The 22,051-nt window shown below is 42.2% G+C and overlaps 2 protein-coding genes across 2 annotated transcripts in view; both read right to left on the bottom strand.

Moving 5' to 3' along the window:
* The window catches only part of BIN1 (bridging integrator 1), a 504,124-nt gene that overhangs the window by 290,638 nt on the left and 191,435 nt on the right, over window positions 1-22,051 (bottom strand). The gene's annotated exons all lie outside the window — the stretch shown is intronic.
* PECR (peroxisomal trans-2-enoyl-CoA reductase) lies at window positions 880-21,385 on the bottom strand. Its single transcript, XM_063116725.1, has 8 exons — window positions 21,248-21,385; window positions 17,296-17,429; window positions 10,204-10,369; window positions 8,485-8,566; window positions 6,749-6,845; window positions 6,073-6,180; window positions 3,668-3,779; window positions 880-1,420 (listed from the first exon to the last, which is right to left on the bottom strand). The coding sequence occupies exons 1-8, from the start codon at window positions 21,378-21,380 to the stop codon at window positions 1,332-1,334; spliced, it is 921 nt and encodes a 306-aa protein (XP_062972795.1). The 5' UTR covers window positions 21,381-21,385; the 3' UTR covers window positions 880-1,331.

Consider the following 22,051-nt stretch of genomic DNA (forward strand, 5'->3'; position numbering starts at 1 on the left):
TGTTCTTATCTCGGTGGTTCACAAGCGACGTTTTCCCCACACTTTGCAAGCGACACTAGGAACTGGCGACAGAGAACGCATGCGCAACTTGTTCCTTCATTCCTTTCTCCCTTCTCCCAGCTTTTTTTTAAAAAAAACACCTGCCAGTTCTGTGTGGGGTTAGGAAGAGACAAATAAATGGGAAACTCGCTAATACGTTCGATACCAACTGGAAGGAATATTAAATTGTACTTGTTCCTTAACGTAGTTAAAACGCATGTAAAGCCTGAAAAGATACTTCAAAGTGCAGAGCGCTGACTGGATCACAAGCAAATGATTTTGCTAATTGTCTTTCATTTGGCAAAATATACAAAAATACAACTTACGTTGCTGCAATGACCTGAGTTTTTCCCTCAGAGTCCTAGTTTATTTATTTTCTAATTCCATGGGATACTGTCAAGTATAATACCACCACCACCCACCCCACTGCAGCCTTCCATTTCCCCGCCTCACGCACACGTTGTGATCTGGAGGATCTTCTAACCCTCTGGAGCAGATCTGGGGGTAACATAGGGGACTGCAAGGGGAAAAGGAATCTGTTCTGCTAGAGCAGCCTTTCTCAACCTGGGGCGCTCCAGATGTGTTGGACTACAACTCCCAGAATGCCCCAGCCAGCTCTGCTGGCTGGGGCATTCTGGGAGATGCAGTCCAACACATCTGGAGTGCCCCAGGTTGAGAACCACTGTGCTAGAGGATGCCATTCCATCTGCAGATGGACACTATTGCCATCATTTCCTTTTTTCGATACATGTTAAGAATAGCATGGGAAAAGATGTTCTTAAGCTGCAGTTAGTACTGATGTTGCTTACTTTCATTGAACATGGAAAACAACTCTGAACATAGATGTAAGCCACTAGTTTATTTTTACTATCGTCATCTGTCAGCTTTCGGAGCTATAGCAGGAATTATCAATGCAAAGCGATCAGAGAGCCCACTGTAACAACTGTAGAGGTTCAACCTTATTCACTTCAGTGCCTTGCTAATACAACATACTCTGGAACACCACTGTGTTTTAGTAGGAGGAGCTTAAGAGTAAAAATCACAAATGTAAAGGGTATGAGACACACATTTACCCTTTCACATCAAAGCCAATAACAGGATGTGTTGACAAGTATGATGACTCTTGAGTGCAAGTTTTTATATTGCTATTATTTTAAAAAACAAAACCAATCCCTCCAAAGTACATCTTTTTATCTCAACGAGGCAGAGTTTCTTATCACTGCAGTAAATTACTGAAAGGCAGGATTTCTCCACTGACACGGACGGAAGGGAACTATCCCCATTTCTTTGATTTATAGCTTTGATGGAGGTTTTCCTGAAAGCATGGTCCTGAGTGCTTTGGCATTATCTCCATCTGGAGCAGGTGGCCACCTGTTATGATCTGTGAGAAAGGACATAACAAGATTCAGTTACCTTGTAAAACAAGCCACTGCGTTGTTCTTACCCTACCCCAGCTAAGTCTCCATGAACAGCTTCCTTAAAAAGAGAATACTTCCTAAGGGCAAACCTAAGGGAAGGAGTCAATGGGTTCAAACACTTTTAACCTATGCCAAAAAGAAAAGAAAAAGTGGTTACATATAGGGCTTCATCTGATGAGCATTTTATTGCATGCTCGAGTCGTTACTGGACACTCACAGATTTTTCGCAGGTCCCTCACATGACGTTGTTTGCCTCCCGCGCCCCTTCTGGCCTTCTTTGCGCCACAAGAAAAACCTCAGAAAGTCCAAAATATTTTTAAAACCGGAAGTTGCTGCCCTCTCCTGCTGTGTGCAGGAGAAGCAGTGTGATTAGAATGCCCGACTGAAGGGGCCTCGTGCTCATTGTTTACTTCCTGTTTTGAAACAGGAAACAGGAAATAACAGCAACGAAACCAGGAGCGGAGAAGCGAAAGTAGGGAGTGTGTTTTCCCATGTGTGATGGAGCCCATAATGTTCACAGATCGATTGCAGTACCTGGGCTTTTCCAGAAAGCAGGATATGCTGACAGAAATTGTCATGATAGAAAGCAATGAGCGGAGTAGGCATGGGTGGGGAACTTGTGGCCTTTCAGATGTTCACCCATCATCTCAACATTAGCTATGCTGACTAGGTCTGATGGGAGCTGTAGGCCAAAACATCTGTCGGGGTGTGGGAAGAGAAACTGTCTATCCCTGGATTATGGGAATAATCAGGAAGCTGAAGAGGGCACAGAAGCACTGGTTAAGGTTCCTATGATTTCTAAGGTGTCACTGAACGCTACTGTGTCTTTTCAGTTTCCACAAGAATAGCTCTGTTAGTTGTACTACAGTAAAAAGACACCAGAAAGTTGCGGCATCTTACGCTGTGCCTGCATCAGCAGGGTTGTGTTTTTTTTTGCAGTGTCTACTGCTCTTGGATAAGGAAGACATGCTGTCTTAATTCTCTGATCTGCCACCAATCATGCTCCATTTCCTGGGGCGTTTTGTACCAAAGTCACATTCCTCAATTAAGAGGTCCGAGTTCAAATATGCCTGGTGTGGGTGTTTCTTTAGGTGATTTTGTACCACTGTATCAATGCCACCATTCATTTATACATACCATTAAAATTAATCTTGCAGCAAAGATGGGAAAGTCAGGTTATTTCAACACATCTGCACTCCTTCTGAAAACGCAATGGTCTGATTTGCACAAAACAGTAAGCCAGAATTCTGGAGAATCTTGGCTTCTAAATGACCTGTGTGCTAAGCATGCAGCCTGTTGACTCCTACTTGGCTCACCGTGCTAGCATTATCGGCTGAACAAACTAGGAATAGTTTGTTTAGCATGCTGTCCAAACTAGGGATCCTGATTTGTTGCTCTCAAACAATGTGTAAGCCAGGAACATACCTTGGTTTGTGATCCTAGATTGTAAAGCAAGTGACAAGCCAGGTTTGGGTGATGCACTAAACCAACTGTCTTGCTAGTGGGAGCCAAGCGAAAGTGAACAGGTTGGCTGTAATTCTCCAGAATCATGGCCTACCATGTCATGTAAAACGACAACGCTCCCAGGCATTTAACAACGCTAAGTTTGTTTTTTAACAGCCCCCAGAACTGTTGTTTTTAAATGGATACTGTTGTTTTTATTTTGTTGTTTTTATGTTTTTGATGGTTTTAAATTTTGTATATTTTTAATGTTTACTGTTTTTAACTTTTGTAAACTGCCCAGGGAGTTTCAGCTATGGGGCGGTATATAAATGTAATAAATAATTAAATAAATAAATAAACACTTAACATTTATTGGAGGGCTATGGGTAAACAAGTTCAAATCTGGCATTTAATGGGAAACCAACAAAAACTCAGCCATTTTAGAAGGAGAAAGCATGTACATCTGGAAAATACAACATGAACATTTCTGGGTTAGTCTCTTAAATGAAGTGAAAGATGAACACAGCCTTAGAGATTTAACTGTGTTTTTATGGCATGCCAAGGAGCACAAGAAAGGCCACTTTCAACAGAAGGAAAGCATAGGGTCTCAAGGAGTTAATATGCCGTGCCAATTTCCATGTTCTCTACTGCGTAATAGTCTCATCTTAGAAGCAGCACTCCTTCATTCGCTAAAAAGATCCCTTGAATATTCAAGTGTCTAATATAACAGCATTTTTTTTAAAAAAAATGAGCAGGGCTTTATTTACCTGGAACTTCCCAAGCAGTATTATATAAGCTCTGTCCACCATCAATTTTCACAGTTTCTCCAGTTATAAAGGAAGCAGCCGGAGAGAGAAGGAAACACACCAAAGGAGATACCTTACAAAGAATCAGAACATTTACTTACTGTTAGACTGACAGGGGTTCAATCTCTGCTATGATCTTGCACACATTGAAATAAGTGTGAGTAGGATAGGAGTGGCATTGTAAAATGGCCACCCCTAACACACCCACTGACCCTATGAACATTCCAACACATGTCTGCAGCATGCATACACATTTACACACAACACAGATGTGTACTGCAGTGTAGAATCTGCTGCCATCCTGACATCTCCCCCTCCCCAAGTGTTGCCTGAATGTGTAGTCTCAAATACAGTTCTGAAAGGGGCTCATGTTAGCTACTTATTCCAAGGTGGTCCCCATCAATAAAGGAGTAAAAAGGCTGGGTTGTATCCAATGGCAGCTTTGCACTGGGAAACAGTCCTTCTGACTGGGCAAGGACGGGAACCTGATCCCCACCCCCCAATTCCTCCTACTTAGTACAGCCTTAGTGAGGCTCCCACAACTCTAAGGAGCAGCTGGGGTGAGGAGATTGCAGTGGGTAGGAGGGATTGGAGAAAATCAGGTGCCCCATCTTGCACAAGCAGAAGTGGCTACAGCACTATTGAGGCCCAGTATTGGGCAAAAGGAGGGATACAAATAATAATAATAATAATAATGATGATGATGATGATGATGATGATGATGAATACAAATTGCTAAAAGTATTATTTAACAACAACAACAAAACCTTAATTGGTGACAGCTCTTTCGGAAGGGTTATCCCCACCCCACCCCACCCCACCCCACCCCACAATGTGCTAACCTACCATCTGGTTCAGTCTTCCCCAGTCCAATGCCTTTCTGGACATAATGGGAGTTACAGTTCAACACTACTGGAGTGCAGCTGGAAAAGGCTGATCTAGTTAAAGCAGTCTCTCTCTCTCTCTCTCAATCATACACTCACTTGTTAAAGTGATGATTCATATACTATAGCCAGAATCCAAATTATCCAGTTTCACAATACTCTTATCAAACTAATTGAGATTCCTAAAATCATTTGTTATTTAAGTTACTGTGCATGTGTGTGGGCAGAGAAGCAACCCACAAATAAATAAAATAAATAGTAACCTTTTGATACCTCTTCATAGGAGAGCGTTTTTCCAAACTAGGTTAATTTCACACAATAAATTACACAGCTGTTGTAACGTGTCTTTCCCAAGGTAGCCCTCTTGTTGCGGAGAAGCTGCACTTTTTTAGCTCTCAAATCAATAATTTGATAATGGGGAAAATATCATCTCTCACATCCCAAATCGCAAGAGAATTATAAAAGTGAGTGGTGTGTGGCAGATGGATGCCCTAGGCTCATGGCACATGCTGGGCAAATGGTGAGCGATAAAATACGATTGCCCTCGTGTCAGTTTCCCCATCCTTATGTGAACTAAAACATTTTAAAATTCTTTAGAGGCCAAGTGCTCCTTTCTGTAGCACTCAAGTGTCCAAGGATGTAATCCACCCTTGGATTATAGGAGTTGCATTGGGCAATGAGAGATGGGTCAGGGAAGGGGCCATACCCACACATTTTGCCTCCTATCTCAGTACACAGGGATGGGGTGGCTTAAACTATCTCCCTCTGCATGCTGAGATTGCACTTCTCCATCGGCTAACCACCTGGGCAAGAGTGGGTGTGTTTGTGTGTGTACGTGTACATGTGCAATTTACATTGTGCTCCTGACAGCCCAGGAGCATGAAAGTGCAAGGGAAGAGGGCGTGTGAGGAGGGTCATTCCCATCCATGTTCTTCCTCAGCACAATAGTGGCAGCAGCACTGAGGTGGGGAGATTCAAGAAGGGGCATCTGACAGCTTGGACATCCATGGTAGGCTGCACAGGTGGCCTCCAAAGGCCACACGCAGTCTGCCTATATGTGATGTACTTCTTTAAAGCAGGAGTACTCCTAAAGGCATTTTAAATTATATATATATGGGGGGGGGGGGGGAGAGAGAAAGAGAGAGTCAATACTACAATGGTATTCAGATCAATGCCCTACCATTCTGTGAATGTCTTGCTTTTTAATTTTGGGTGGGTTGTGGGTTGTTGTTTTTTTACATATTGGGAACCCCCTCTTTTCAGTACAGCAGCACAAATTCCCCTTAATAATATATAATATAATATATATACACAAACACACACACTAATCAGGAATCCCAGCTATAAATATGTCCCACTGCAAAACTGGTTTGTGCTGAATATTATGGTTTGTGTAAATATTATGTAGAGAGGAAAAATCTAATGTTTTCTTTAATCAGCTTAAAATTCTAAGAGTGCTAAAAGGTTAAGATACTACTATACCTCTTCAGGAAGTCCTAATCTCTTTGCAGGAATCTTTTTAACAGAGCCGCCAAACAACTCTTCACCACTTTCGTAATTTGCAACTGCAGTTTCTGAAAATATTGTTCCCTGTGTACAAAGGACACACTCGTTGTAAGTCTACATTATTGTATTATGCAGCAGTATAAGCATTAAAAAAAAGATCAGTGTACTCTGAGTAGCTGGAATGACAGAATATGAATATATTGCCAACAATCAAATCACATAAAGCAAAACTACATAGTTGAAAATCAATTGCATTTCCAGCTGTTATCCACAAGTGTTCCCATACAAAATCTTGGCTTACTTTAATTTGCTTATAATTTCCTTAGTAAACAGGCCTCCGATTATCTCCTGATCCTGATACTACATTTTTTGCTCATGTGGTACAGGATTCACCCTGAAGATACCCACTTACATTAGAAAAAATACCCCAAAGCACGCACACACAAAACTGCTTTTAAAGGTAGAACCCTCTCCAGAAAACCCTTCACAGGCTCCAATAATAACTGCCAAGTGAACCTCCAACATGTGAAAAAGCAGCTGCCTCCAGCACAGCTTAAATACCCTGAGGTAAATAACAATTAGAAACCCGACTATGTATGGCTCCACCCTCTTGGGCACCAAAGTTTGTCTGGTCACATATTGCATCACCTACCGGGGCAACTGCGTTAATTCTCACGCCTCTATGGGCCCACTCAATGGCGAAGGATTTGGTCAGGTTATCAACTGCAGCTCTTGCTGCACCACTGTGGCTGTGAAAAAAGGAAATCGAAAGGCAGTCTCAGTGTCCATCAACAGGGTAACCTGGGACCACCTACAGCATGTAGCAGCTCCATCAAGATTTATTTATGTATTTATTTAGAATATTTATATACCGCTCCCCATTCAAGAATTTTGGAGCGGTGAACAAATAGAATAAAAACAGAATAAAAACACATTAAAATACATTTTTAAAAGCAACAAAGTACAAAAAAACACCCCCACAGCTGATTATTAAGGGAAGGCTTTCTGGAACGACGTTTTCAGGAGGCACTGGAAAGAATACAAAGCTGGCACCTGCCTGACCTCCAGAGGAAGAGAATTCCATAGGAAGGGGGCTACCACACTGAAGGCTCTTCTCCTGATGGACTCCAGTCAGACCATAGGTTTATGTGGAACCACCAGGAGGATGCCCTCAGTGACCAGGCAGGTTAATAGGGGAGAAGGCGCTCTCTCAGGAATCCTGGTCCCAAGTTGTTTAAAGCTTTGAACACTAGAAAAAGAACCTTAAGCCTGGCCAGGTAGCAAATAGGCAGCCAATGCAGTTCCCTCAGCAGAGGAGTTGCATGCTGGATGCTATGTTACCACAAGGTAGCAAAAGCAATACCGACCAAGGTTAACATCGGTTCAAATTCAATGAAGCCATCTTCATTGGACAGATTTCCAGTCATGGAACAAATCCAAATGATCTAATCTTAGCAGAACAGGGCAGTCAAGTCAGGAGTATTTATCAGTCCAAAAGTTAATCAGGAAACTTAGGAGGGCTAACATGGGTCAGTGAGCCAGAGACTAGCTGACAGAAAGCTTGCAGTACAGAATCCTACCTTTTGCATTTGCCCTTTTACAGTTATTCCATCCTGACTGAAAGCTCACATGATATAAGTCACAGCCCCTTATGTCTCTCCAAATTATAAACATGCCAACAAGTTATAGGAGTATGGATAGTTGCTGGAAGATATTGCTTTTAGTACATGGTGATTTCTGAGACACAAAATACAATGGTGTCTCTTACAGCAGGGATAGCCTAAACATCCCATAGGCTCTATCCAATGTTAGTCTTTAAATGGACCCATTGAAATGAACAGGACTTAAGTTAGACTAACATTGAACACAATTCCATGGAATGGAAAAGTGTAAATGGCATGTAAGGATAGGATGCCTTGCCTCATAGGCCTCGGGTGCATCTTTCAGTTTGCAATGGGAGGGGTCCTGTTTGCTCAAATGAGAGACTTTCATGCCATGTCTATATTTCAGCTGGTTTAGAAGAAATGCAGATTCCTGTTATCCGAAGACTGCTTCTTCCTTTGTTACACTTTTTGTTCATGGGAGCATTCCGAGACAAGCCATGCCTGCCACACTCAAACGTTGAGAGCTATTTCTTTGATCCACAAATAACGATCATAAACAAGGGCAGGAATCCTGAATTCCTCAAAGACTTTTGTTAAAATAGAGTCTCAGAAAGCGTATCTGGAAACAATGTATTAAGAAATAGCTGTTGTTCCATTTATTTTTGGTGCCCAGCAAGTGAAAGTTTGCTTTCACTTAAACTGCTATTCAGAATTATAGGTTTAAATTAAAATTAAGTAATGTGTGTCCTGTTATTAATATTTCTTTTTTTATTCAGAGGCTTACGACATGCCAGGCATCCCTTTCCACATATCAGCCACAATGTTGACAATAGCACCTCCATGATCCTGCATCCAAGCATTGTACACTGTAGAGAGACAAAAGAAAAATAGTAGTGAGTGTCTTTGTATTCCAAGTTTCGTGGTGTGCAATGCTTAAAGCATGTTCTGCTTGTGGTGTCTTTGATGAGTGTGGCCCAGAGGTGCTAACACACGTCACAGGGCCGTTTTGGTGGGGACACTCTGGCTATGGAACTCCCAGTAGAGACAATAAACACAAGAAAGAAAGAAAGAAAGAAAGAAAGAAAGAAAGAAAGAAAGAAAGAAAGCTCAGTCTAGTGCTAAATTTAAGCTCACTGACAAAATCTATGGATTAAAGCTACTGAAATAAAATAACAGCGCAATCTTATACATGTCTACTCAAAACCAACCCTCTGGAATTGGAAGGGACTTACTCTCAGGAAAATATGCATAGGATTGCACTGAAAGTTTATCAACTTGGCCACAGGTGTCTTTGTAAACACGGATTCATCAGGTGCAATGGAATAAAATCCAAACATTCGCCAGAACACCACAACTGAATTGCACATTTTAAGACTGCATTGATCGTGAACCTACAGTATCTGTACACTATGATCAACATCTGAGGTCTGTCTCTGCGGGAGGCTCAGAGGATGGTATCAAGGGGGAGGACCTTCCTGGTGGCAGCCCACCAACTGTGGATTGCTCTCCCAACTGAGGTCCATCTTGTGCCAACACTGTCATCTTTTCCACATCAGATCAAGACTTTCCTCTATTTCTAGGAATTTGATGGGTTTGATGTGGCTTTTAATATCCATTATTTTATCAGGTGCTGTGTTATTAACTGTGCTTAAATTGTTTTAATCTTTTTGTATGCTAAAGATTTTTATATTGTATTTTGGGTTTTAATTTTGGTGAACTGCCCAGCTTTGGCTATTGAGTGGTATAGAATGGAAATAAATGAAATAAATCTTCGTATCTACAGAAACACAGGATACCCATGCACCTTGCTATCATTTGGTCCCCTAGTTTCAGAAAAAACATCTAGGCTGGTCCAGCTGGTAAGTTCTGAAGGCCCAGGCATGAGTGTTCCTTGACAGAACAAAATGATTCCCTTACCAGTTTTGGAAAACCCCAAAACAGGTTTATTTTAGATATGTTGTGCACCACCCTTTCCCCCCCACAAAAAGGCAGTATAGAAGATTAATAAATATTTTTAAAATATTAAAATATTAAATAAAATAATTAAAAATAAATAAAACATGTTTTCTCCACACACAGGCTGACTTCCTGTCTTTCCTAAAACAAATTGTCCTGGAGCTTCTGGTCTAGATTAGGTGAATCAACAATGTCCCAAGAGACCATTAACAACCCATGAAAGATCCCAAAGTTCTCAGAATGCCCAATTATGAAGAACTGGGCTCCTAGGCAATAACGGAATTCTTCAAACAGAGAACAGTTCAGGCCAATGCAAAGGAATTGAGCCACTATTCAAGGAAAGCAGAAGGAGAGTTTTTCCTATGGCTTAGTAGCCAATATTTCCATTTACATCGGGAGCAGGCAAGTTGTGGCCCCCCAGATTTTTGGACTACAACTCCCATCAGCCAAAGCCAGCATAGCCAGCAGTGGGAGATGATGGGAATTGTAAGCCAAAATACTTGGAGGGCTACAAGTAGCCCACCCCTGGTTTACACCCAGTGCTCACCTGCTTTACAACAATAGAAGGTTCCAGTCAGGTTGGTTTCAATCACAGCATGCCAACCTTTTGAACGGATTGCTTCTGCTGGGCTAGGAAATTGTCCTCCTCCATTATTGACTAAGAAATCTATTCTACCATAAAGATCCAATGTTGATTTCACCAATGCCTCTACCTACAACAAAAAAGACGTTGGGTTGACAAGATTGTGAGGAGCAGCCTTTGGCAACAGTCATTTCTACTTGATGTTTTCCTTCATATGTTTGTCCAAAAACACAACTGTTTATATATAGTAACAGCTCACTAACAGGATTTCTTCAATACAGCATGAAGTTATATTCCTATGACTGCATGCATCATACTGAGTAATGAATAAATAGAGAGAGAAAACACCCACTTTCCCTAGGACTCAGGGAGGGCATTCATCATTCTTTATCCTTCAGGACAGCCCCTCCTCTTCCATCAGTAGGCAGGGCCAACGTCTTGTCATCTTCTCCAGAAAGAGGGTATTCTTGGTCCCCGAACCAGCCTGGCCTGCAGGCAGTACAACAGGGCCTCTGGTCAATTCCGTGCTCATTGCATATTTATTTGTTTGGCTGCCCAAGCTTTCCACTAACTGTGTATATTCCAACACTTGGAGGAAGATTCTGTCTAGGTGTAAGGAACCCTGAATTGGGGCAAGTTCAGGATATCCTTCATTTCCTACAGGCTCATAAATCAAATGGTTTGAGCACTAACACCCTGAAACAGCAGGCTGTAGCCCTGAACAGAGTCCTAGGTTGTAGAAGTGGACCTGACCTCCCATCTCCATGTCTGCTGATTCCTCAAGTAGGCAGCACTGCTGAATCCTCCACCCATCCACAGATACCTTTCATGGAATTTAAATTGGGTACTTACAGTACTAATGAGGCCCATTTGAGCCTTTAGTAAAAGACAATATTTTTAATGACTGTGACATTTGCTCACAGGGTATCGGAATTGGGAGCACTATCTTCTAACCCACAATTATTGTTCCACAACAATAAAGTAGTACTTCACCCTGATCCATCGTTTATTCCCAAGGTGAATTCAGTATTCCATAGGAGGTAGTGCTACCATCTTTCTGCCCTAAACAAAAAACACCAACAAGATTAAAAACTGGGATATGCTCAAAGTCATAAGGGCTCTCCATTTCTTCTTGGGCAGGACAGCCACACATAGGAAATCTGAAACCATGTTTGTATCCTTCATGGTGCATTGCTGGGGAAGAAGATGCCGGGCATAACCATTTCTAGAAGGCTTCGGGCGTGCATTCAAGTGGTGTATGGTAGCCTTGGAAAACATCTCCAAGGGGTGGCTACTCATACTGCCTAGGTGGCAGCCACATCTACTGCACTATGGGGTAGGTTCTCCATAGATGAGATTTGTACGACTGCCACATGGGCTTCCATACCTTCTCTAAACACTATACATTGGACAAATACTCTTCTGCTGATGCAGCTTTTGTAGGAGGGTGTTGCAATGACTTATGTCGGCTTGTGATTAGCCAGCTGGACTCCAATCCAGGGATGGCACTGCTTTTGTATATCCCTAAGAATTATGAATGCTCTCTGAGTCCTGGGAAAAAGGAAACTTTTACTGTGAATTCATTTACAGAACTCCTGGAGGGCATTCGCCCACCTCTTTACTCCAGTCGCTGATTGGGGGGGGGGGGGTTCTCTTAAGGCTATTGTCTCTACCATACATATGGGAGTGCTAGGCAGCTTTTCATGGGACAATTTCTTGGTTTTGATGAACAATTGCTCTATCATGATAATGTGTTTCAATACTCACAGTAACTGGCATGTTGTCAAGAGTTATATCAATTTGTTTTTTATATTTTTGGGAGGTAGAAGGGATTTTCTGCTTTTCCAGTATTGGTCTAGAAACCAGGAATACCCCTCCATTTGGAGGAGAAGGCAAGATGGTAGCCCTGCCGACTAATGAAAGAGGAGGCCTTATCCCAAAGGACAAAGGATTGTGCTTTGAATTCTCATGCTAAGAATTCCCTTTTTCTTTAATTGCACTTGCAGCTTTGCTGTGAAACTGTAACCAGAGGAAAATTGGACACAATACCAGAATGCGAAGTTTTGTCTGTACTGAATAATTCAGGTGAAAAAATGGAACATAGGTTCATGAAAATTCCAGCCCATTCTCTCTTGTCAATTGGATTCCTAACTCCACCACCACTTTCTTTTGTTAACAATGAAGTAGTCTTATGCAGGAAGAAAAACAAACAAGTGGGAGTTGGGTTATTTTACATACAGCTTGTATGTACAGAACCTTGGCAACAAATTCATTATTTTCGCCCATCCCTTTTCCCCATTATTATTATTATTTATTTATTTATATAGCACCATCAATGTACATGGTGCTGTACAGCGTAAAACAGTAAATAGCAAGACCCTGCCGCATAGGCTTACATTCTACAATTGCTGTCTTCGTTCACTTTCTAACCTTTGGGAATCTGGGTTTTGCTCTGTACTGTTTCTGGCTTGATCAGAGTGAATTATATAGGACTATATCAGTTTTCTGCATATCTCCTCTCTGTCTTGCATTAAAACCCTGCTCTCTTTTTCAAAAAAATGTTTGAGAGCAAACTCTTCAAAAGCTGGTACAAATCCTTGTGCAAACATACTCATTTTTGGGACAAACTCCAGAAAAGTACTGTGTTAAATCTGCTGCAGTCTTGTGTTAAAAACTAACCAACATGTTGCACATGAGCTTTTATAGGGAAGAACCTATAACATATGTCAGGTACTGCGGCTGAGCCAACGTCTTCATGATAACTTTATCCTAATAAATATGACAAACGTCTAAATCCTCACACAGTAAAAATTGCTGCAGCTTCATAGAAATTACTTTTGAAGTGGTGCAATTTCAACTGTACACAAATGCTAGTTAAATAAATTGTACAAATTGGCAAAAACCCTGAAACCGTCGCTTGGAATGGAAGAGAGATTTTCAGTTCATGAGAATGATTATCCACCAGATGTAGGGGGGCATTCTTAAATCCCAGTTGAATGCAAGTACTACAGCCCATAATACTCTGAAATGCTATGGGGCAGGGGGTGTTGAGTGAGTCAATCTTATGCTCTGAATGAGAAACTTTTCCTTCTTAAAGAAGCAATTTAAGCTGCCGTTTTATACACTCTTACATGGGAGTAAGTCCCATTGATCGCCGTGGCACTTACTTCTGAGTAGTCATGTATGGGATCAAACAAAGGGTTAGCAGAATTGCAATGTTAACATCTTTAGTATTCAAATTTCTTCTGCTGTGGGTTGTTAGTTTTTACCAATAATGTTTGCCTTTCTTAAACATGTGGTGTTTACACAATTCTTTAATTATTATGCCATGTAAGATTATTATTCTCATCTGCCTCACTATTATTCCTTTGTCTAATAGGATCAGACCAAGCTCCATGTAGTCCAATAACCTGCTTCCAATATAGGCCAGCCAGAATATTCTGGACACTCATGAGTAAACCATGGAGGTGATGGTCTTTCCTAGTTTTTGTCCCCCCCACCCATTGTATTTAGAGATACACTAGTGCATAGAGGCTGCATTTAGCCATCATGGTTATTAGACTTACTTTCCAGCGAATAGAGCAAGAAATCCCTTTGCAAGTTCCCCTCGCTCATGAACCCACGACAAAGTTAGGAGGAATAACCACTGCTTACCCCATGGCATAATACTCTTAGATTTTAGCACTGTCTGGCTTGGATGTTTTTATTTCTAACATTAGTTGATTTTATTAATTTTTGTTCCTTTATTACTGCATAGATTATATTGTGTTAAGCTGCCTTGGGAGGGCTTTGCTTTTAAAAGTAGCCTAGAAATATTTAAAAATATGTAATTAACTAATATAATGATGAAACGGGACACATAACTGGATTCCTGTTATAACAACTAATAACTTAGTACATTAAAAATATAATTCAGTCTGTTGTTATAATTTTATTGTTAAGATATCAAAAAAGCAACCATTTGCCTTATGTTTTTGTCATTCATATAACAGTTTAGAAGTCATTATTCTGACTAGATAGATTTTTTTGTTTGGTTGAACTGTTCAAAATTGATGTAATTATAAAAAATATAAGTCATTATTTTGACTCTTGATACTATTGTTGTCTGATTTAATTGTTAAAATTGATACACAGTTGTGTGCCTGTTGGCATTTGTTATTATCAACTGCAGCCTTCATGTGTTTTGAGTGAAACTCCCACCAGCCTGAGCCAGCATGACCTATTATCAGGGATAATGGGAGATATGCTCCAAAATATCAGGAGGGCACCAGGCTGGGGAAAACTGTCTTATGAGAACAATGGTTTAATTGGTGGAGAGCCACTGTGGAGTTGGAAACCCAGGTTCTCATCCCCAATCAGGCCATGAAGCTCACTGGGTGACTTTGGGTCGTCACTGACCCTCTGCCTAACCTACCTCATAGAGCTGTTGTGAGGATAATATGGAGAGGAGAAGGATGTACCCTGTCATGGGCTCCTTGGAGGAATGGCAGAATATAAATGTAACTGATAAATAAATCACCAGGGCTTAATAACTTGATATAGATTTTGGTTAAGACGCCTATAGTTCTAATGACACCTCTAAAAGCAGCAGGCATGGCACTGAAGGCTGTCCGGTGCCAGCTGTTTAATAACCACACGGAGCTCATCCTTACAACTGCACAATCCAGATAAACCGTGAGGAGAAGAAAAAAGCTTAGAGAATTGAGGTCATCTTCACACATGACAGCTTCCACTAGCTCAATTGCTCCCTTTCTTAGGCAAGATGATGGAAGCCTAGTTGGACTCGCTACAGTATACAAGGTACTTGATGTAGAACAGCCAGGAGCAACAGAGACTATAATGCAGCATCACTGTCTTCTTAACAAAGGAAACTGGCAGGCTGTGCAGTGTTTGGCAGCACAACGCCAAAGAAGCAGAATTATTTATGGCACATTTGTAGAAAAGAAAGCTTTGTTAGAAAGCAAGGAGGCCCCTGAGGGTATGGATGAAGACTTCACAATTCACTTTCAATAAGTTATTCCCTAGGTACCTCACATGAATCTGCTGGTTCAGATCACTCCAAAAAACAGACTACAGAAGAGTTCCAGAAGTCCAGCTTCTCTCCAGTTTACCCATGTAGTGTTACAAGCAAATCAATCTGTTGTACCATTCTCAGACAAACAAAATGTCTGCCTCCAATCTCAGAAGACAGGGGAGAAGCTAGGCAAAGGCTTTGAAAGGTTACCAGGTAAACTGCTAAACCACCATTCACAGATTTGAAAAACAAAATGTCATAAACTAAAAGAAAGGAAAAGACAGACGTCAAATTTTAGAAATTTATTAATCAACGTGACAAATAATTCCACATCTATTTCAGACAAACCCAGATAGCAGACAGTACTCCTATTTCTGCATATTTCAGAGGTGGGCAACTTGTGGCCCTCCAGATTTTTTGTCTTATAATTTCCATCAATCCTAGCCAGCAAAGTCAGTGGTGAAAGCTTATGGTAGCTGTAGGCCCAAGTATTTGGAGGGCACCAGGTTGCCCACCCTGGTATAATTAATAGATTTTCATTAATACAGGTTAGTTTGCACACAAAAAATGAGGTTGTGACCTGATTAGTGAACTAAGTGAAAGGCAAAATTAACTTTCTGACCTGGTTCATAAGTCATGACTAAATATGGGTTAAACTCATGGATTAAACTCTGTCTGTGGCAGAGTGAGCGCACTGCTTCGAGCATCCTCCCTTCTACTTTGCATCTGGCTTTGTAAACAAACCAAGAACACCCTGTTCCTGGGTTGCTGTTGTTCAGGCATGTTTAGGGTTTAATAACCCAGAGTTTTAAGATAACAATCACCCATAGATGGTGCTATATAAATAAATAATAATAATAATAAAAACTCTGGGATGCTTATTTCTAAATATCCCAGAGTATGACAAAACATCACAACACAACATAAACCTATGAATGGAGCATACCTGGGTTGTTTACAAAGCCGGGGCCTTTCCACACGTCGTACCGAGGCCGCTTCTAAGCGACCCCAAACCAATCGTCTAGCTTACCTTTGGAAGAGACGAAGAAGAGGCGTCCGTGCCGGCGAGGTCAGTGGCAAGGACGCCTCTTCTTCGTCTCTTCCAAAGGTAAGCTAGACGATCGGTTTGGGGTCGCACTGGGGTCGCTTAGAAGCGGCCTCGGTACGTGTGAAAAGGCCCCCAGATGTAAAGCAGAAGTGATGAGTGCGTGGCAGGCACCACGCTAGAACAACAGATGAAATGCTATTATGTGCGGAACAAGTGTTATGTCTCTGCTCTTTTATAAAGCCCTTTACTGATTTTTTTGAAGTAAAATCAGCAAATACACACTTTAGCAATATAAACATCTGTGTTGACACTTCCAAAATCAGCCAGTCTTGATGTCTAATGCCACAATAAATAAAAGCTACGACATTTAGGAAAGTGACAAACATTTGTCTCAGTCAAAATAACTGCCCTATTATATGTTTATTCCTTTTCCTTATAAAACAAAATCACCTAAAGAACTAACTCCTTAATTGCATGCATTCCCTATCACAGCTAAGGTTTTGTTGTTTTTGTCCCTTTGGAAAGTCAAGGTGCATTGTTTAGTTAAAGCTGGTCATTTCTAGACCCTATCGCCAGATACAAGGGCCGGCACACGTGTGTACATTTCTCAGTGCCTACAGACTGAACACGGCTAGGATTGGTTATTCATTAGGTAAAGGAGCTTGTTTTCAATGACATACGTAAGATTAAGAACAATTTTGCAACAAGATGTATAGACAATCTTTCCAAGAGCTTACAAGGCATTATACCATCCTAATAACAACCGTTATGAAGGCAACCTAGAACAGCATAACTAGCATTTCCTGTGAAATTTTGTGGTCGGTATTTTGTTTTAACCTTTTTGATCGTTTTATTTTGGAGAGGGGCGGGGTCACAGTTTACTTAACTGGTATTAAATACATCCAAGGCAAATATTCTCCAGAGAGCTGATATACTAGTCATCCATTCTACAGGCTAGCACAAGAATATATTTGGGTTGGTGGGGTTTTTTTACCTCCTCTTCTTTGCGAATGTTGCACTTTATAGGGGTCACCTGGGCAGAATTCGTGTGTGGAATTTTGGCAGCCAGCTCTTTCGCCGCAGCATTTAATTTGTCAAGTTTGCGAGAGGCAATGACTACATTGCAACCTGTCCAAAAACAAAACAAAAAACCAGTTTAGACATTCATAGTAATAGTTGCATTAGGCTTCGGACAGGATCAACAAGGTAGTTCAAGAAATGGTACTGTATACATACTGACATAACCATCCTCCATCTTTTTTCTGGATTATCAACCACTTCCAGCAGTTCTGGAAGTGTACTCATAAGGTTAGATCAAATCTAAACAATTCTATAACTCGATATTCAGCTTGCAAATTGTATCCTCCCCACTCCTAGATTGGAAAAAAATATTCATTTCTTACATTTCTATACTGCTCAGTAGCTGAAGCTTTCTTCAAACTGCTTTGCAGCCATTTCCTGAGCCTATGGGGTTGGAATCCAATTAATACATCATGAAACTAGTGTAGTACTAGCAGGAACTAGACTTTCTTTACCCAAAGAACTGCACCACCATAATGTCTTGACCTGGACGGGAGTGGGGTATTTTGTCTCTAGGACCTAAGCAATTTGCCAAAAGATCAGAGTAAATCCATACCCAAAACCATGACTCCAAGATGGATGCCGCTTTGTAGGAATAGCCACACTCACCATTTCAGAAGTATACGAGGAAGTCATCATTTTATAATGGCATCATCATAAAATGTCCATCAGTTCTTGTGACTTTGTGTCCCAAGTTTGTACAAATACCATGCATTAGTCAAAATGGACTATGCTGCAGCACACAACACTTAATGACAAAGAAGCTGCCCACTTTTTCTTTATGACTCCACTAATCTACAATTACACAAAGCGCACACTGTGAAGAAAGCACAAACCTCTGCGCCGCCCTTGCAAGGTAGGCCTAGGTCAAACACTCCAACCCAGCTACCCACCATCCCTGCCAACCAGCCAAATGCTGGAGTTAAACTAGTTACCCTGGAAATAACCACAGCGCTAAAGCTTGAGGTAGTTTATTAATCCAAGTAAGGCCTCAGGTGAGAATACAATTAAATGGGGGGAAGGGAGGGAAGTAAAGCAACAGTAAAAGTATATTTGAACTAAAATAACAGCAACAATAAAACCATTTTAAAAGAGAGTCTTAAAATCTAATAACATGAACAAGCTGTCGATTCAGAGCAACTCAAAGCAGAAACAAATGTATGTCTTGGCTAAACTGCCTATACTTACAGCAGGGCTTCCTGCATCGACCAGAGGAGTGTGAAGTGCCCTCTAACCTCTCGCCTTCATCCCAGAGGGAGAAGATTCTCACACTTCAGCTGGAATCCATGTTCTCATGAATAATAGCCTATTAATTATGGCCTTGGAGTTCTGGCTGCCTCAAGGAAGTCTGATAACAGGGCCAGGTGGCAACTTTACTGAGTAATTCCCTTCAAGGATCATTGAGCAGAGACCCTAGCGACAAGGCCCATGTGCCTTCCCCTGCGACTTGATTCTTGTTAACACCGGCCTTAGAGGGAGGCCACAGGCACAGATTTCATATTTTCGGTATTTCTAGGGGGCAACTCAGAAGAACAGGACCCTGTTCTTAACACACACATCAGAGTGCAAGTTAGTTTAGTATTTAACCACCCGCCTAAATTAACAGACAAGCAACAAGGATGACAATTCCCTGATGTAACCTATTAATGTGGCAGTTTTGGAAAAACTTGTAGTCCAAACACAGTATACAAATATCCTAAATATATCCAGCTCATTTTCAATCTGTCAATCATTTTCACTGACACTCAGAGTCATTACCTATCAGCTGTAAGTACAATTTAAAGACAGTTCACAATCTGCCTTGCTGGAGCTAACATGATAGATCACTGATTAATAAGAGATGTTAATCCTCTAACAGAATGACCAAAACAGCCAGGAAAACAATAAATAGCCTGGCCAATGATTGGGAATCCTGGGAGTTTTGTTCTAAAACATCAAGCAGACACGAAGTTTGGAAATGCTATTGTACGGCATAAAGGGGGCAGAAAAAGGAGCCACTGACAGCATCTGAGAACAGACTGTCAGGTTTCTGGGTGAGTGAACCAAAAAAGTGACTAGAGGTTTTTCTGCCATTATGACACATAAGGAGAAATCCAGATTAGCTGGTGGTATTTTCAAGGCCAAAGTGATTATTGCACCTACAGTCAGGTGACTAATTAGGAGCAGCTGGAATGGTTTGCTGACTCACAATTGGGTGTGGTAAAGCTGATGTAATAATACCACATGGTAAGAATGCTACTAACTGGTTGGCTCAAAGGACTATAGAGAAGAATATGGACTATGGAGCAGAAGGTTTAGAGTGAAAAGTCATTGTGTATATTGATGTAAATATCTACTGCTGCACTGCCATGCTGTATGATACTGCACAGTAAAGGACTTAGTTGAGTACCACTGATCTTTGCCTGTGTGGTCTTTCATCTTGAGATCAGCTTCTTTGTCTTGACGCTGGACTTCCTGAAAAACTCTGCTAGTGTGAGTTGCATTCTGCACTAGCTTTAAAAAGTGGATTACTATACTTACCATGTCACAGACTGCCCAAGTAGATATTTAGTGAGTGAGCATATTCCAGAAATGTGGGCATATCTGTCATTAAACTGGGAGAGTCACAAAAATGCTGAACCAGAGATGTAAAGCTCAGCCAAAGAGATGTGAATTTAAACTTTGAATTTAAAGATCAGATATTTGCACTGCTTTTATCCAGCTTCAAGAACTGGGCAACTATACAACTGACATTAAACAGTACCCAAGGCTAGTATTGCTATGGAAAGAAAGGCTTGTTTGCTCTTTCAAAAAAGTTTTTTTTAAAAAAGCTGTTAGCTCTTGAGCTGGAATGGGGGAAGGGGCAAAATTATCTCCCAATGACAGGACATAGCAATGCAGTTATACATTTTTTTTCCTTTAAGAGACAGGTGTACTTATGCACTTACTCTTTCATTTTGAAGTGTTCATAATGGAAGAAAACAAACCTGTTAGATCAATCTCCCCCCAAGCCCTTAGAGAGAAGAACTTCGTTTGGTTTGAAGTTCAGCAAAACAAAAAATATCCTGCACTACAAGCTGAATCAGAAACGTGAAAGGAATTGGGGAGGGGGTATACTTTTATAATATGGACAAGCCATCTTGGCTGGGAATCGTAGTCCCAACATATCTGGAGTCCAGTATGTTGGGTAAGTCTGATCTAGATGGTAATGGTCAAAGTCCAGGATTCAAACATTGCTGAAAGCTCAACAGATTTTGTAGTGGGGGGATGGAGCACTATTCTGAGAAGTTGCACTACAATTCAGTTAATATTTTGCTTTGAGGCCCATCATTACATTCACGCACAGCTCTTGTGCAGATGGGCCTCCTTCTCAACCCCAGGTTTGCGCCCACCCACCCTCAGCCTCTTTTTAAATCGCCTCTTCTCTATTTACTGAAGCAAACCCCACCATTCCTATTCTCTCTCTCTGTCCTTAGGGTAGTTTTTTTGCCCCGAACCCTGAAGCTCTCTTAAAGGCATTCCTGTCGACACTCCACCCCAGTGTGTATGGTGTAACCCCTTTAGCCGTCACCTCCTCCCATGTAGACTAAGATTGACACCTGCCCGATTCCCCCTCCCTCTTGTGTCTGCTGTAATATCTTTATGGCAAGCCGAGATTCAATAGGCAAAGCGGTCCCAGTCATCACACCTCTACGGTGACGAGAAAGCTGCACCTGTTGAATTCCTGCCTGTCCTCTTAAGGCCGCAGCGCCACTGCCAGGAACAAAACGACAGAGGCAGCCCTAGTTAGAGTAAAATAGCCGCCGCAGCCACTTCCAGCAGACCCACAGCTACCCTCGTCCCCATTCCCAGTTCGATTTGGGGGCTCCCCAGGCTTCTTTTCCCACCGAGCTGCAGCAGGTCGGCGGTGATGGCCTTGCCGATGCCGGTACCCCCGCCGGTCACGATGGCCACACAGCTGCGAAACAGCCCGTCCACCAGAACCCGACCTCCGTGCCCGCCGCGAGACGCTGCCGCCATCTTAATACCAGCCCCGGAGTCCAAAGTCTCTAAAAAGCCCCCGGGCTCGAAGTGACGGCCACGCCCCCTTCCTCTCCTTTGGAATTAAACCACCGAGGAAGGCGGAGCTTGCAAGAGCGCAGCATTCCTGGTACCACTCCCGCCCCCTTTGCAACCCAGGAGGCGGGGTAGGGCAGGGCAGGGCAGGGCGTCCCCATCCAAGTGCAACCCAATGGGATGCAAACAAGAGTTTCTCTTCTCCTATTGCATCAGAGAAAAGGGGTGGGGGTTGCAAGGGGGCGGCGGCGGCGGCGGCGGCAGCAGCAGCATCTCTCCCCCACCACCACCACCGCCGCCGCCGCCCTTTCCCCCGCAACACAAAAGGTCTATCCGTGCCTGGTTCCTCTTTCACACACACACCCATCTTAGAGGGAGGATTTGAGGGTAGGACCTCAGTTTTCCATAGTCCTCCTTGACACAGCTCACACAGGCCCCCCAGGCGGCCTTCTTCTTCGGGGGTCTCAGCAGCCCAAGGCGGGTAGGAGGAGTGCTGGGGTGGCGCTGGATCGTCCGTCCCGCTGGATCAGCCATAAATCACGCTGCAAGCTCGGGAAGGGCAGGAAGGGCGCTGGATTTCACCCACCTGCCCTGCACCCCGAGGAAAAGAAGCGGCGGGGTCCCCCAAGCAGAGC

This window comes from Elgaria multicarinata, chromosome 2, assembly GCF_023053635.1.
Source record: "Elgaria multicarinata webbii isolate HBS135686 ecotype San Diego chromosome 2, rElgMul1.1.pri, whole genome shotgun sequence".
Taxonomy (NCBI): domain Eukaryota; kingdom Metazoa; phylum Chordata; class Lepidosauria; order Squamata; family Anguidae; genus Elgaria; species Elgaria multicarinata.